General features: G+C 37.6%; 1 protein-coding gene across 1 annotated transcript in view; it reads left to right on the forward strand.

Moving 5' to 3' along the window:
- Window positions 1-17,541, forward strand: part of LAMA1 (laminin subunit alpha 1) — a 90,080-nt gene that overhangs the window by 11,311 nt on the left and 61,228 nt on the right. Inside the window, 7 exon segments of the mRNA XM_035895931.1 lie at window positions 6,001-6,243; window positions 10,197-10,376; window positions 13,284-13,373; window positions 13,841-13,958; window positions 15,053-15,231; window positions 16,743-16,848; window positions 17,348-17,508. Coding sequence (XP_035751824.1) covers window positions 6,001-6,243; window positions 10,197-10,376; window positions 13,284-13,373; window positions 13,841-13,958; window positions 15,053-15,231; window positions 16,743-16,848; window positions 17,348-17,508 — 1,077 coding nt within the window.

The following is a 17,541-nucleotide window of genomic DNA, read 5'->3' on the forward strand; positions in this document are numbered from 1 at the left end:
GAAAGAGTAGTTTAGCAATGAGGTACAGTATTGATGTGCAGAATACCAAGATTTGATTTATGACCTTGCGCTTCCTACACTGGCAACTCTAAATAAACAAAATGCGCAGCAGCAGTTTTAGATAAAAACAACATTTTTGTCTGAGTTTGACTCCTCTGGGCAGCTACTTTGTGAAATCATAATGAATTAAAATAAATACTGACTATTATAAATGTCAGCAGTGTGCTTGGGCCAGCTGTAAAATACTTCTCTGTCACACCATTAAATGAAGAATATTTTCCTCAGTTTCATTACCATGCTTCAGACTTTTAAAGATATTTAAGGGTACTTTGTGCTAGGCATAGCAGAAAGGCACAAGTTTCTATGTCAAAAAGGTCTTGAAATGTAAAGCAAGACCAGCTGTTCTTGGAAGACCTGAAGTACTGAGTTGAGAAAACATCTCCAATTCTGAGTAAGTCATAGTTCATGAATATTTCGTGAGTACTGGATTACCACTCAGAGGCTGATGTAAGAGTAATTTGTAGTTTCTGCTACAAGGAAGTAAAAAATAATGTAAATATTATAATATGATTCGTACAGAGCTTTTATCTTGAAATCAATTGGAAAGAAGAGATTTCTGTAAGGACAAATCCTTTCCTAATACAAAACGATATTATTCTGTTGACTTCACTGGGCCAATGCTCATTTATTGTATGTGGCAAGTTTCATTAAAATCCTTTTGTGGCTTTGTAAAACTGATGATGCAAGATTCAGGGTGCTCATCTGTACGTTCTTGCAATACACTTCTTGAATAAAACTAATTTTTCTTCTATTCCAAAACAATGGTTGCATATAATGAATCAAAATCTTAAAGAATAGATAATTCAGGAGACTAGAAAGTCTGCTGGATTTAGTTTATTTTGCACTTGTAACATCACAGACTCCTCAGAGCAAAATGTCGCAGGCAATTGCTAGGCCTCACAATCTCTAGTAAGAGCCTGAAGCCATCTTTATCCCTTAAAAAGACATTTCTGTGAACAATATGCCTTCTTATAGTCTTCTACTCTTTGAGAGTTTGCACAGATTAATTTTAGACTTTTTGGACAGTAAAATGAAATCTGAGAAAAAGAGGCTTTTCTGGTAACCAGGTTTATATGTGTTGACAGCACTGAACAGAATGGATTTTGCTGTTTCACTTAAGATGAGGAGTAATGTTAGTTGTAATAAACATTTTCACCACAGGACTTGCCATGCTATTTTGAAAAACTTACTTAGCTGTTTTTTAGATTCCCTTTCTGCACTCGTCCTGGAGGAAAGATTTAGCTGAATTTATAAAATTAGGAGGAACCACTCCTCTAAGAGCCTTGCAATTCTCCGTGCTTGTTCATTTTGCAGTCTTCTGCATTGTACGGTTTGCATTATACCAGTGCCATTTCAGTAAGGTATGCAATAGGACACTGAAAATGATCCTGGGGTCCTAAAATCATACCCTCCTTTCAGGTTTTTTCAAGGTCAGGTAGAGTTTGGATTTTAATTGGGGTGTAGATTTAAAGTAACAGTTGGTACCTCCATTCTTAATAGGTTTAACATTTCTGAAATTTAGAAAAGTGTGTGTTGGGACTCATCTTTCCCTTTAACTTTTCACTTTTGGAGCCTGAGGCTTGAATACTCATGGATATGAAAAGACTGAATCTTCCCATATCGTTGTCTCCATTTGTGTAAATTGAAAAGTATAACTGGGAGTCTTTATCTAAAAAAACTACCAGCAAAACTATGCTTGCCAGGGCATGTATCTTGTGTGTGTTGTAGAGCACTGACTGTGCCCTTCGAAATGGGGCCTTTTGGCTAGCATCTGCTGTGTGGCCACTGCTGGCTGAGTTATGCAAAATTATGCAAAATTTCCTGATGAATGGGGAGAAGAGTTCATGTATAAATCTCTTTCATGAATCATGCATTTGGCATTGCTGGATCTGCCTTCAGGGAAACAAGGTCATTGGAAAGGCTAAATAAAGCAGAGGTGACTTGTTATGTTGGTATTGGTGCTACAAAGAAGAGGTTCTTCAGTACAAGTTTATTTGGCTGGTCTTTACAGTCAGGATTGAAATGCCTGTAAAATGACACTTTTAATCTATGGCTGCTTGGGAATTGCTAACTTGCTTTGGCTTGCCCTTTTTACCCTTATAGTTCAATAAGGAAATGAGTTCTGGGAAAGCTGTACTGTCAAATTAAAAGTGTACAAATCATTAGCTCTTGCTATACAGCTCAAGTTTATCACATGGCTGGTTGGTGGACAATGAATGGATATGGAAAGTGGTAAGAAACTGCCTTCAGTGATGTTCAAACCTGAAGAATTTATAAAAGTAAAAATCTATAAAGAAGTGCTCTAAGCATGTTGGAAAATCAGTTTGCATTGCATGGAGTTCTTGGTTCAGATCCATTTGGGTTGCAGAGGCTGTTGGGATATGAGGCCTGTGAAACCCCTGTCTGATGACATTCCTTAAACATTTTCGTTTGCAAACACTGGGAACGCCTCAATCCCTTCTTCCTGCTTCATTGCCTTGATTGGGAACATATCCCTGAGAATATAACACCAATTGATAGGTCGTCTTGTGACTTCTTGACTGCAGGAGCATTTATACAAAATCATTTTTATATTTAACCTATATTATTCCAGGGGCTGACAAATTTTCCTTGTGTTGCTGATATTCATTATCCTGTGAATTTACCTATGAAGTATTTTTGGGTACCTATGGGCTATGTGTGTAAATGGAAGAGAGTTGAGAGGGTCCAGGGGAAAAGATGGCAATGGTTTTCTACAATGTGCATACTTAAGTGTTTATAGAACTATTCACTGATTTTTTAAAAAATGCCTTTTTTGTGTTCATTGTGTCAAATACCTTCATTTCAGCTGTTGGTGAACTGTAGGCATGCTGGAAAAAACAATCCTTAGATGTCTTGAGTACCAAACATGGTGGCTATTTTTCTGGAAACATACTGATTTGCAAAGATTAAGTTTATTGAATTGTGCACTGAATATGTGCACAGTTGCTGTGAAAATTTTTATCTTTAACTGGCTTTTCACTCCCCCCTCACCAAGAAACTTGATATTTAAAATAAATTTAACTTGTGTACTCTTGTGAATATCTTTTATTTCTGCAGCAGTGGCAGCAGTCAGTTTGTGATGAAGGATAGCTCATTGTTACTAGTTGGAACTGGATTTAAAACTAGCTACATCAGCTGCTGTCTATAATGGGTCTTGAAAAATCTCAATGTAATCAAAAGTGGATCATTTGTTGTTCAGCCAACTGTGTAATAAGTAGGGAAGTAGTTCAGTTGATGACAGCAAGCAGAGAGGAAAAATAAATAAATAAAAGGCATGTAAGAGTTTTTGAGGAAAATGGCATTGGAAAAAAGTTGGGGTTCCAGTCTTACATCTTTTTTGCATTTGAGATTGATGATTGACTTCAGAGGAACTTGGAGAAGCTCAGTCAATAAAACTTCCCTAGTTTTAATAGTTTTCTGCAGTTCTCTTCTGTGTGGAGAAAATACCCACACAAGTGACTCTTGTCACATACAAGCGTCTTCAGGTTAGGGGTACTGAAATGATGATATCCCAGATTCTGCTTGTGCATAACCCAGTGCGAAACATGTATATAACTCAACTACCATTGACTGAAACAATGAAATGCAGGTTGCATTTAGGGAATACAGTTGCCTGACTTGGAGTCTGCCCAAATTCTGTTCTTTTCCCTTTAAAAACATGTTTTTCAGCATTTTTTTCAGTTCGAGTTTGTTGGCATAAAATGTTTTATTTAAAGGGGGCTCTTCTCTTCATGGAAGCTGGATTATAATTCGTGGTATTCACTTAACTTTGATAAAATTTTAAGATGGTGCTGAACAACAGAGGATTCACAGATCCCAGAGAAATTTTATTTCTATGACTAAGTCTCTGACTAAACAGTGAGCTGGCTTCTCTTCTTTGTTTACTTCTGCTTGCATTGCTGAAATGTCATATAAGTCAGTAGACAAAATCCTCAGTTTGTATAAATTTTCATATTTATTGAAACAACTGAAAAAGTTCTGTTTGTATGTGCTTGATGTCTCAAAGGATAAAACTAGAGTACCTGAAAAGAAAATCAGAGCAAGTGAATGTCACACTTTAAGTTGCGTCTGATTTTAATCAAAACTGAGATAATTTGACTGTAAGGTATTAAATCTAATAAGTCAGAATTTGAAGATAGGTATCACCAATTTCTTTTCCTTCTCATGTCTGCAAGGTCTCCTAAGCAAAGCTCTGTTCTTTTCAAGAATGTTTCAGAAGTAGTTTCCTGAATTGCACACACAATGCAATCACTATTTATCTCTGTGTGTTTATTTCCCCATTTGACAAAATCAAAATCTGCTTTTATGTGGCAAGTGCTATTCTTGCTCTGACTTTAATCTGTATTGCAAAAGAAAACTCTAAAAAAAAAAAAAAAAAAAAAAAATAATTAAATTTGAAATGTTTGAAAGAACTGATTGTGGCCAAATTGGAGCTCAATACAGTATTAATATTGCACATGCAGACAGGAATTATGATTATACCAGCTGACCAGGCAGTCTGCTCAAGTGAGAATACATATCTCTGAGCTGGTTGAATAATATGGCATTTTTCTTTCATCTAAATCATAGAATCATAGAATTGTTTAGGTTGAAAAAGACCTTTAAGATTGTCACATCCAACTGTTAACCTAACACTGCCATCTCATCACTAAAGCGTGTCCCTAAGCAGGCACTGTGGCTTGATACTATAGTGCATGTAAAACATTAAACTCCTGTAAGAAGTCTTACCAATTTGCAAAGACATCCTTTTTAAGTGAGGTGATGTAGGAGGTATTAGGTAAGGAGGAAGACAGTAGCTTTGCAATAATCATAGAATCATAGAATGTTTTGGGTTGGAAGGGACCCCCAGAGGTCATCTAGTCCAACCCCCCTGCAGTGAGCAGGGACACCGCCAACTAGATCAGGTTGCTCAGAGCCCCATCCAACCTGGCCTTGAATGCTTCCAGGGATGGGGCCTCCACTACCTCTCTGAGCAACCTGTTCAGTGTTTCACCACCCTCAAGAAGTGTACTTCAGTGTTAGTGTCTAATGCTGTAGCTAGTTGGGGGCCAGTGCAGGTTATCTAGCTGCCATGACAAGGTGATTTAAATGGTGATATAAACTCAGTTAGTGCCCTGCCTGCCTACTCACAGAAGTGCTGAACAGTCCTGTTGGTGTGGATGGGGATTTCACTTTGGGCCCAGAATTGTTAAAAAAATAGTCAAGGTACCTGTATAGCTTAGAGAGTACGCATCTTAAAAGAGCTACTATTCTTAAATAAGGTTATCGTGCTTGTATTTGTCACGTTCATCTTACTCGTCTCTATGTGTTTCAGCAGTGTCTGTAAATAGTCTTCTGCTTAAATAACTTTAACACAGAATGAAAATGGAATGCACAGAGATTTTTAATATAGGGGGTTAAAAAGCTTATCAGAAATGCTATTACTGAGAGGATTAAACTCCCAGCTACAACGTGAAACAAAGAGTTGTTTGGGCTGCAGCTGTCCTGAAAAAAAAAGGAACCCACTTCTTTGAAGCCCTCAGTGGTTCAGAAAAGCTAAATAGCACATTTCCAGTAGAAAGAATGTTATACCCAAGTAATCCTGAAATGTACAATGTAGATAGAGATTTCAGCTATTACATTAACACAGAATGATGCACTGAATACATTTGGTCTCCTTTTAGGCACATAAGTAAATGTTTTGCTGTAATCAGAGTTTTGACAAAAAATGATACATTTTTCTGTTAGTGAAAGATTAGACTGGCCTTCTGTCAGAAGTTTGTGCAAAAATTTTATCCAGAGTCACTGTACCAAATGTTACCTTCTCCCCAGGCAAACCATATACTACTTTTAAAATTTGGGTTTAGTACCCAGTTGGCTTCTAGTGGTCTTTTACAGCATAATGAAGTGTTAAAATTTTCGTCTTACTTTTTTTTTTAGGTCTTTCAAGTTGCATATGTCATCATCAAAGCTGCTAATGCTCCACGACCTGGAAACTGGATTTTGGAACGCTCCATAGATGGCACAGAGTTCAGACCATGGCAGTACTATGCAATTAGTGATACTGAATGTTTAACTCGTTATAATATTACGCCAAGAATTGGGCCTCCAACTTACAAGAGAGATGATGAAGTGATCTGCACCTCCTATTATTCCAGACTCGTTCCACTGGAACATGGAGAGGTATGTTTGGTTTTGCACTTGTGGTTTGTGAGTAAGAACTGATAGCAATTTGAAAACATTTGGATTACAGGTACAGAGTACATCGCCCTCAGCACTACCAGATGATCTGTTGTTATTCTTTAATGATACTATCTTTACATCATGTACCAGTATAGCAAACTTCTAAATGTGAAGCACGTCTTTGGCTCTATGTATTCCTGTTACTAAACCCTTTGTGTTCTCTCTCCACATAATTTGATGGTAGCTATTAGCTGTGAATTATTAGTTGCTTTATTCTGAAAGAGGGCTCTATGTTTTGCTGGGTTTTTCATTTAATAAAGAAAATCCCTGTGTTAGTAACACCTGGTTGTGTGAGATAAAGCTGCAAACACTGTTGAAGTGCTTGGCACAGCTGGAACTCCTAAACAAGCCTTGGCATTGTTTCAGGGAGGTAGCATAATTAGAAGAGCTATGAATTGTGCAGCCTCACTGTTGGTTGTTCTTTCTTTTAACAAACTCTATTCATGGTACTTGTGTAATTTATTACATAGAGGCAGCCACATAATGAAATGATACATTAAACCCAGCAGTTATTCTATTGAGAATGCTATAATGTAAGAGCATGATAATAAATGCAGAGTTATCCCATGGAGAATGCTAGTAACTCTTGGCTTAATAGAAGCCAATATGTTTTTATTTCTTGGTTAAAAAAAGACTGGAGTGTACGCAGCTAAGGGCTAAAGCATGTCAAACTTCTCCTTCACATAATCTTAAAACTATGTTTCATCAGGAAAAAAAAATAAAATTCAGTAACATCAAGTCTCATTCACTTTAATCAAGTGTTTATTGCGGTGATGTAAGCATATGCCCTACAGATCAGATAGAACAGACAAAGAAACTTAACCTGTCTCTCCACACAATTTACCAGAAAGCCCTTAGGTTGACTCTGTACGAACAGTGCCTCTTGTAATGTGTGTCTGATGTCTGATAAGGCCATACAACTGCAAAAAAAAAAAATTCCTGATGTACACAGAATTAATTGGGTGATACAATCCAGAATATTGCTTTCTTTTTGGAGTGCAGTAACATAAAAACATAAGAATATAAAAAAATGGCAGAATTAAATTGCTGTGTTCTACATAAAAGCTGTCATTCACAAAGGACAGGCTGCTTATTCATGGCTGGAATGGCAAACAGACAGAAATATGCCCTACACAGAGTATCTCAAAACCTGTACTAGTCAATCTTGGCAGCCTTTTGAAAATACATACATTTACTGCTTTGTAATTGGTTCTGGCCAACCTATTGATCTTAATTGTGGGGTTTATAGGAAGTCCTGCAGACCAGCTGATCTCTACAAGCACCTGCCTTGTATCCAGCATTTGTTAGCGTCCCAATGTTCTGCAATCAGTTTGAAGTGCTCTGGTGTGAAAGAACTGGGAGGATTAAAAGTCTATGTGTCTAGATGTGAATGTCACTTAATAATGACATTTTTTGCCATATCAGAGATTTTGGCTACTAGATTTTTCACAGGTGTGAAGAGGTAAGAAAGCTGTAAGCTCTGTTGTGATTTATACTGCTCGAAGATCTGCTTCCAGAAATTTATGTAATCAAGTCAGGGCTCATGGTGAATTCCAAGGTTTAAACTACAGCTGTTTGGAAATGGTCTTGAATTATGGAGGACAAGTAAGCCAAATATATACAATACAACTGTATCAGTGTATATAAGCAGTATATTAGTCAGATATAGCAATGTATGTGGAGAATCGTTCTTTTTCTTCCTTGGTGTCTTAGTATCTATCCTTACTGTTTCTTCCTTTTCCTGCTAGGAAAGATTCCTCTTTTGTCTCTATAGAAATTATAACATATTATTACAGCATTTATACTGGCCAAGCCGGTAGATAGCTTGAGAATTAAGACGTGAATACTGTTTCACATTTCATCACTTCAAGACACTATTCATGAGTAGAGAGAATATGTATTACCAAAGAATTGGAGATTTAGGTAGGAAAGACTATGTAAAATGAAATAGCAAGTGTCACACAGGCTAGTTGGTTGTAACAGCCCTTTTTGGATCTTAAAATCTCTGGAGTCTAAGTGATAAAAAGGAAATGCAACATGCTGGAACTGCCAATGCCATAGTTGGATCCTCCCTCTTTGTTGTGAAAATCAAAGGATTGCACTGAGCCCAGCAAATTCTATATCTGTAGTTAACGGTAAATGAGAGTAGGATGTGGTGCTCCATGCTAAAGTTGGGCTTGCCTGTAGTGAGTATATATGTTCTGGGGTTTTTTTCAGTGGAAGCAGTGCAATGATATTTGAATATTTGGCCAACAATTCTATCTTATAATTCCCAGTGGAAAACATGGCTTCTGAACAAATATATTGCAATCAGTTTGCCTAGAGAGAGCAGACGGAGATGGGGTGGGCATGTTCAGTCTTCAGTTGCATAAAACATGGGTACAAGGAAGAATAATCTGTTCTGCATGTCTGTGACAGGATGGAAGAATTGGTCTGATATTACAATAAGGAAAACACAGTTTAGAGATAAGGAGCATTTCTAACAATAAAGCCAGAAAAGTTTGAAATAGATTGCCTTGGAGGATATGTAGAGTCACCACCAATGTTGGTCTTCAAGAACAGATTGGTCAAACATCTAACAAAAGTCTAGTAACTCCTGCTTTGGGCTACGAAATCGACTAGAAGAATTCTCTGTGTTTTTATAAGAGCTGAATATTATATAAGGCGGTGTTAATGTGCAGGATTGGACCTGGAAAATATTTTGAATTTCATAACTGTTATTCTGCAGCTGGAAAATGGATGATGGTTGGTTTCTGAATGGGCTATCAGAAAAGTGAAATTCTTTGGACACTATATTAGAATATTCAGAAGAAATGGCAAAATTATAATGTTGGAAGTGTGTACTCCATTGCCAGTCTCTGTTTGTATGCCTTTGAAATAACACAGTTACTGTCTAAGACGACCCTAGGTCAACTACAGAATTAAGATTTAAAAAAAAAAAAAAAGATCTTTAGTATTTAGAAATATTTTCAGAGGAAAGATTTGACAGTACTGGATAAAGTTGAAACTATACATTCAAGAGTAGCATATGTGAGAAAATTACTCTTCATAAATGAGGATGTCATGCACTCTAAAATGTAGCTGACAAGCCCAAAGCATGATCTCTTATTTGATGTGGACACCAGGTGAGCTCTAACATTTGTTTGTGGCCTGTAGGGTTTTTCAGTTTCTTCCATAGAACGGAGCAGGAACTGCATGGTCATATGAGACTAAATCCTTGTGTATTCCTAAGTTGCTTTGGAAAGAAGGAAGGGGCTGTTGCCAGAATAAGTTTTGCAGCTCAATACCAAAAGCCATCTTAGTGGGGCCAGTTGGGATTGTGCAAGAAAGATGGAGGCCAGATGAGTTGGTTTGTGGTGGCAGCCCCTTGCTTTCAGTTGTCATCTGTGTTGTGGCTTCCCACTGTGTGCTCTCATATCACTGGCTATTCCTTGCTGATTGGGCAGCCCTGTCCCAGCAAGGGACAGATGACCCCAGATTAAGCATGTGTGCCATATTACGTTTTGCAATTTTTTTTTTTTTTTACAAATTGCAGAGAAATCTGTAAGGACAAAACTGGGCTTATGGCCAGAGTTAGATGTTCTGTCTCAGTAAGGGAGAGGAAGGAAGACTGGGGGGACTAAGGACTAGCTTGTGGTACTGTTTTTCTCTTTATGCTATCTCTACAAAAGTCCATGAGACTTGAGACTGTGGTGAGCTGAGAGTGGTGGTTTCAGAACTGTGTCAGGTAGAGGGTGGGGAAGAAAAAAGAATTCCAGGTAGTTTAACATCTCACCATCCTGAGTTGTTGGAAAACAAGCTTAAGTTCTGTGGTTTTAATTCTTGCACTAAGATGTTTGTTGTTGCAAATGAATCACAATTATGTTTATGATTAAGCCAGTCCCTCTTTCCAGATTCACACGTCACTGATCAACGGTAGGCCTAGTGCTGATGATCCTTCACAAAAGCTTTTGGAGTTTACTTCTGCACGATACATCCGCCTACGACTGCAGCGTATTAGAACCCTTAATGCTGACCTCATGACTCTCAGCCATAATGATCCTAAAGAACTAGACCCCATTGTTACCAGAAGGGTAAGCTCGTTGTTCATAAATGGCATTCAGTATGATTTGATGGGAGAGCCTTTTCTGATCTATTTGAGGAGGAAGTACTTGATCCTTGCCATTCAGAAACAAAATTACTTTGACAGGTTGTTAAATAATTCTTGCCTTCCCTTTGATGTCATTAACAACGATGCCTTGTCAGAAACAGCTTTGAAAAAATACTTTTTAGAGATTGTTTTTTATTTCTGAGGGGTTTTTTTTATTTGTTTATGAAAATGATTTATGTTAGGAACAGCGTTTATGATGCTTTATCAGCAAAGTAAAAAATATGGTTTGGCTGATGGAAATGTCACTTAAGCTTGCTCTTGATGCAACTACAGTACCTTTTCTGGTGTAATCAAGGATTTCAGTGCCCAGTGCTCTGATTCATAAAAATAATTATTTGAAAACCTTGCCATTGTGAATTTTGATGTCTGATGAGAGTTTTCTTTTTTTTTTTTAAGGCTGTTGCAATCAATTGTTTTAAAGCCTGTGAATTAATAATAATGCAAAACACTTGGATAGAATTCTGGAGCGTGTTAACTGTTCTTTACACACTTGATGTTGAAACTGGGGAAACTGAGGAACCAAGCACTTAGGCTGACTTCTTCAAGCTTTCACAGAAATTCAATGTTGGAGCCCTTAACAACAGTACCTATCATGACTAACTTTTCTGCAGTATTTCTGCTTTGTATTTTGTTGTTTTGACCCTCTTCTTAATTTGCCCAAGACCCATAGATTAAGAGATTGGTGGCTTCAAGTTTTTCTATGAAGGCAGGCTTTCTGATGAGGACAGAAGAATGAGAAGTGTTTCCTCTTCCCCTCCCTTGTGGCTATTTGCCTTGAAGACCACCCACAGGCAACTCCTCCTTGCGCAGCAACAGGACACTTGCAATTTGTGGCTTCTTTGATACAGGCAATCCTTGTGCATTGACACTGCTTCTGTGAGATCTGGCTGAATAGCTGGGTATAGAAGGGAGAAAGGAACTTGGATTTAGTCAGGGTTTGGTGGGTACTTTCAAGGCAAGCCACACTGTTACCTCAGTCATGGAGGTGCCCATTCAGCTGCAGCATTTCTAAAGCGTAAAATCTGGATGTTCTGCTTGTTCTGGCTGCCCCATATGGGAATTGCTAGCATGGAGACTGCAAGTACCTTGCTGGCCATAAGGAAATGGTTAATGCACAGCCTGAGCAGGTGAGATGTTCCTGTAGAGCAAGCTGGTCGACATTTAGGTCTGTTGGTAGTATTGTAATACCAAGAAATACACCCCAAAAAGAAAGGCTCGACATGGAAGCATACAAACATACAGCTCAGAAACAAGGTGTTGAGGACAAGCATTCCCATTGCTTTTGTAACACACACAGTGGTGCAATCCAGGGCTAAGTACTACCCTACCTAGGATAAATTAGTGCAGTTTTGCATGAAAAGCTACACATCTTTGTCTTCACAAGATGTGGGTTTTATTGGGCAGGGTTCCCAAATCCTGATGTTTCACCTTGTGTCTCGCTGTGCAACCAACTACAACCAAGGTAATCACTTCCAGCTTTCTGGATTGTGGTTTTTATTGTTTTTGAAGACTTTACATCCAGTTGTTGATACCAGTTGTGTTTGTTTCTTGTACGTAGTCCTGTAAAAAGGGCTGATGCAGAACTTTTCTAAGTGTTCAACAGCACCATTATTTCTGTATTCTATTTATTTATTTCTGTCTGTAGCATTTGATTAGCATGGTTCTCCCCTTCAACTTCAAGCTGCACACAGCTGCTGTCGGCTGTACCCTTTGAGTTTTAAGAAAAGAAGACAAAGGAGATGAAGCAGGGAATGCAGTGAGAAATACAGCTCTGCTTGTGTCCACCTACTTCTCTCAGTCTGGATCTCTTTCTCTGTAGTTAAGGACTTACTGTTCATAAGTCCCTGAATGTGTTTTGTAATTCAAGCCCATAACGTTAAAAAAACAAAACAAAACAAAACAAAACTAAAATACTAAACATAATAAAAAATTTAAAAGCATAAAAAATTAAGTTGGCTCCAGCTCCAAGATCCTTCAAAGAAATAACAGTCCAGGAGTCAGCATGTCTGATCACCCAGGGCCACCTCTTCTTCCTGGTCCAGATGACTGTAGGGTTGTTAGGTCTGAGAGTCTTGAACTCTTTCCTTAGAAGTATCCTCAAAAAGTGTTTCTTTTTCATTCCCCCGTCGTATATACTTCCCAGGATACAAACAGAACAACCATGTTGATACTGCAGCTGTAACTGAACCCAGATGGTCACTTCCTGCCTCTTCCTTGCCTTGAAAAGTAAATCCTTTCCTTATGTGTGTTGGTTTTGCTCACCACCTGGCAATATTAATGGATTGTACTCTGCTGTATCACCAATTTTTAAGCTAAGAATTTGGATAAAATAATACACTGCCTACACCCTAGTAGCAAAGAGTGGGTCTGGAAATGAGTGCACAAACTGTTTTTAACGGAGGGCAGAGTTCACATTTTATGAAAGCATACTGTTACTCCCCAGACTGAAAATAAAATATAGCAATTAGTTATGCTTCATGGCCTCTTATAGGGTGAAAAAAGGATTTTTTTATTTTTTTTTTTTACAAGTAAATTTTGGCTGAGGTCACATTTGGTGGTCTTTCTTGAAGGTGAGGAATCGTGCATACTTATTTAAAGTTAAAAGACAGTTATTGATTAGTACCACAGAGGAATAACATGGGGGGGAGGAGATCACAAAATGGAAGGTTTCCCCAAATGGCAAAATTCAAAGCATCTTTTCATTTTCTTGGCATTTTTTGAGTCACAGAACAGTCAGATGCTGGTATTTTATTTTCCAGAGTAGGGGAGGAAGAAGTAAATACATCTGAGTGTCTTTTATTCATCCCTTTTTCAACTTTGTTTTTTGTAGTACTACTATTCAATAAAGGACATCTCTGTTGGTGGCATGTGTATTTGTTATGGCCATGCTCGAAGCTGCCCTCTGGATGAAATCACAAAGGTATTCTTTAATGTCATTGATTTATTTTCACAAAACAACTTTTCCAATTTAAAAAAAGTACTTTGCCTAAGGAGAATGAGAAAGGGGAGGCTAAAAGAGATCCTATGATATGGCGTGCACCAATTATTTGCTATAATTTTCTTCAGTTTCTGTGTAAGCATATCTCTGTCTCTGGTAATGTAACTTTCTTAAAGTAAACTCTTTTTCTTTGGCATTAAATTTAAACAATTCAAGGGCCACAACAAGAAATAGTCCTCTTGCAACACAGGAGATTTGTCCCTCCTGTTTGAGAAAGGCTATTCCCCAATAGTTGATAGAGCATAGTTGAGCAGTCTAGTGCTAATTGTGGGGTATTTGTGGGTCCTGATTTTTTTTGGAGTAAGTCTGATGCTAGTCAGACTTTTGGCAACATTAGTTAAATTATCTATGAAAAAAATATTTCAAGAAAGCCATTTTTTTATTCTTAGAAATTGCAGTGCCAGTGTGAACATAACACATGTGGAGAGAGCTGTAACAAGTGCTGTCCAGGCTACCACCAGAAACCGTGGAGACCAGGAACCATTTCTGCTGGGAACAAATGTGAGAGTAAGTATGCTCAGAGTTTTAAATATTTTCATAAAGGCTTATTATGTTCTTGTTTGAGGTTGCTTTTCGTACAGATCTATACTAATTCCTAAGAAAAATCCACAGACTATTAACTGTCTTAATGGGATTGTTCAAAGGACCTCCTTTTACTCATAATTGTTAAGATAATTTTAAATATTCTATCCAATATGACTTCCTGGCTAGTGGAGTTGTCACATAGTAAAGCTTTCAGAGTCTCTTTGAAAAAGAGACTTGGGGATTTATTATATTCCTGTAAAAGCTAGCAGATCTGCGTCAATCATTTTGTTAGCTACTCGAAATGCAAATTTCTTACATTGATCATAAATTTTGTCAGCTAAACAGCTTTGTTCTAATAACAAATGTTTTGAAAGAAACTCCTTATTGGCCAACTACGTTTCACATTTTCTGTTAGATTGATTTAAGCTGTGCCAGTACAGCTGAATGTGTTGCTAGGGCTAGTTAGTGCATTTTCTCTCTTCACATTGCTAATGCATAGCACAAGCTGCAGACAGTGAAGAACCTATTAGAGAAAATTTACAGTTGCAAATGGAAATGTAGTCTTTTTAGTTGAAGTCTTCACACAAGTCTTAATGTCAGTCTTTGGAAAGTAGGTGTTTATGACCAACTGGACTGAAGCATCCTCTAACTTTAAATTTATACTTGTGTACTGGCATTGTTTACTTCTCAGACTTTTGTCTATAATACAAATCAGAGAAGAGTTAGGCAGATTTCTTCTGTAATGCAGAGGACAGAAAATGGAAGAATAACTATTGGTAATAGCACACATCACTATCAACATCAGTCCTGACAGGATTGTCTCGGTGAGCTCTGCAGAATACTGTTAGAAATGGTGCTATTAAAGTGGTGAAAGTGGTTTTGAAATGTGCTTACTTGCTGAGAAATATAGTGTATCAAGCATACACCATGGTTAAAGAGGGGAAAAAAGCACACTTTTGAGATGAATTGATATGCTCTTCTACTTACATTTTCCACTTTGAAAAATGTCACGATTATAATAGGAACTGTTATACAATGTAAATAAAAAAAAATATTTCTTTTCCATTCATTCTCAGAGTGCAACTGTCATAACAAAGCAGAAGACTGTTATTACAATCAGAGTATTGCAGATCAGAAAAGGAGTATGGATATTCATGGCCAGTATATAGGAGGTGGCGTGTGTTTAAACTGTACTCAACATACTACTGGGATCAATTGTGAAATGTGTGCTGATGGATATTTTAGACCACACAAAGTAAGATTTGGAAAATACCATTTAATGTTTTGGTGAATTACAACACATTATGATGATGTGTATTTCAGCTCATTGTAATTAATATATATCTATTTATCAGTTGCAGAATAGCTAAAAAACATAGAGGTTTTTTTATAGATGACACACTATCAAAACTTTCAGAGAAAAACAAAATGCTTGTCCAGTTGTTTGGGAGGTTGGGCCAAGCAGTTGGAGAAGCAAAGAATAAGTAAAGATAAAACTCGAAGTCCTAGTGTGGTAATATAAATGTTCTGATAGGAAATCCATTTCTCTTGTGGATAAAGGTCTAAAAAGTGACAGTATCGAAGTTTCAGTGTCTTCAGAAGTGCCAATATTGTGTACCATCCTATATCAGCCTATTAAACCAGTGTTAAAAAGGACCATTACATGGTTCTAAGATTAGACTCTTTGTCTCTTGAGATGTTGCAACAAAAACTCTTCTTCTTCTTCTTCTTCTTGATATGATTATTGTAGAACGTAACTCTCTGTAGCCTGTAGAACAGGCTCTCTGTGCCTGTTGACTTTACAGTTTATTGACAAGTGTCACTCTCTGAAAAACTGACCTAAAGTCCACAAAAAAATTTGTTCAGATGTGACTAACAATTAAACACACGAGCTTCCTGCAGTGTTAGAGGCCTCTGTATAATAAGACATACTGAAGGTACTGCTTTGGCAGGTTCATACATATTTTAGAAAACCCATGCTTTAGTAATCCAGCACAAACTGGTGCAGAGAGCAAGGGTGAGTCTGTAGGAGTATGGTTAGACAGCAGGTGCAGCTCATCCCAAGAAGTAAACTGGGATGGAGATTGTAAGAAGCATTCTTACTTGCTGTAAGAAGCATTGAAGAAAAGTCTTCAATCAACTTGTAGCCAATAAATGTTTATCTAGAGGTTATTACTAATTTGCTTTACATCTGAAGCACCTCAAAGGAAAATTTTCCCTGAAAGAAAATAAAATCCTTGCTATATAAATTGCATTGCCTTATATTTCAAAGATATATAGATCATGAAGTCAGAATGAATCCTCATGAGTAGATAATCTGTCCTCCCATTGAACACAGAGCCAAGGATTTCTTTCATTTCCTTCCTCTTTGAACCAGTATATCTTTGCAGAAAACATCCATTCTTGTCTTAAACATTTGCGTAATCTTTGGCAAACCATCACAAGTGGTTAATTACTGTTACATTAAAAAAAAGTCTATTTAGGCTGAATGTGTTGGGCTTCAGCTTCCAGCTATTAGCAGTTACTATACCTTTGTCTGTGCTATTGAAGACCACATTTTGTTCCCTCATTTAAGTTTTTTTCTAGGCTGCAATCCCTTGATCTTCTGTTTGCTAAATTTAAACTAGTCCCTTGATCTATTACTGCATATTAGCTTTTCCAGTCTTCATTCATATTAGTTCGGGTGATACCAGACAAGAAACAGATGTAACTTCACTTTTCCTGGTTATTAATTTGGTAATTTGATAGAGAAGGTTTGTTTCGTAGGTTTCTCCTTATGAGGATCACCCCTGCTATCCATGTGGCTGCGACCCATTTGGCGCTCTGAGTTCTGATTGTGTTAAAGATGAGCATCATTCTGACTCACAGCATGGTAAGGCAGCGGGAAACACCTTTTCTCTAAACTTAAAATCTGGCTGTGTTTCTGGACATTGAAGTCTGAGGGAACACTCTATTTGTGAATGGCTGCCAGGTAGGTACCGCTTCAAAGCGATGGTAAATATTTAGGAAGGAGAGGTGAGGCATAACATACCTTAAGGATTTTAAGGTATGTCAGGTGCCTGAATGTGTTCTGGTGTGGGGATGGCGGGCTCTGACTATGTAAAAACAATGTGAAGGATTGAGTTCTAACGCTGTTGTTTACGAATGCTGTTAGAGCTGTTACAAAATCCAGTTGCTGCAGTTTCTGTGCATCTGGTACTCTAAACATGAAAAATAGATGGTGAGACTGACATTATGCCAAGTATCTGTGTGGAATATAACGCGGAGTGTAATAAAAAAGGAATGTTAAATTACTTGCACCCTCTGAGACATCTTGAATTCAGCATACTGCCTGCTTTTATTTATTTGTTTCTGTATTTTTGCTTTTCAAGGGACTTGGCCAGGTCAGTGTCAATGCAGAGAAGGTTACACAGGTGAAAAATGTGATCGTTGTGCATTTGGGTATCGGGGCTATCCAAACTGCGTGCATTGTAACTGCAGCTTGATTGGTAGCATTAATGAAGATCCATGCACAGAACCTTGTCTTTGCAAAGTGAGTATTAAACTGTCATTTTTGTTTAAAATC

The sequence above is a fragment of the Egretta garzetta genome, unplaced genomic scaffold, assembly GCF_000687185.1.
Source record: "Egretta garzetta isolate BGI_Z169 unplaced genomic scaffold, ASM68718v1 scaffold160, whole genome shotgun sequence".
Lineage (NCBI taxonomy): Eukaryota > Metazoa > Chordata > Aves > Pelecaniformes > Ardeidae > Egretta > Egretta garzetta.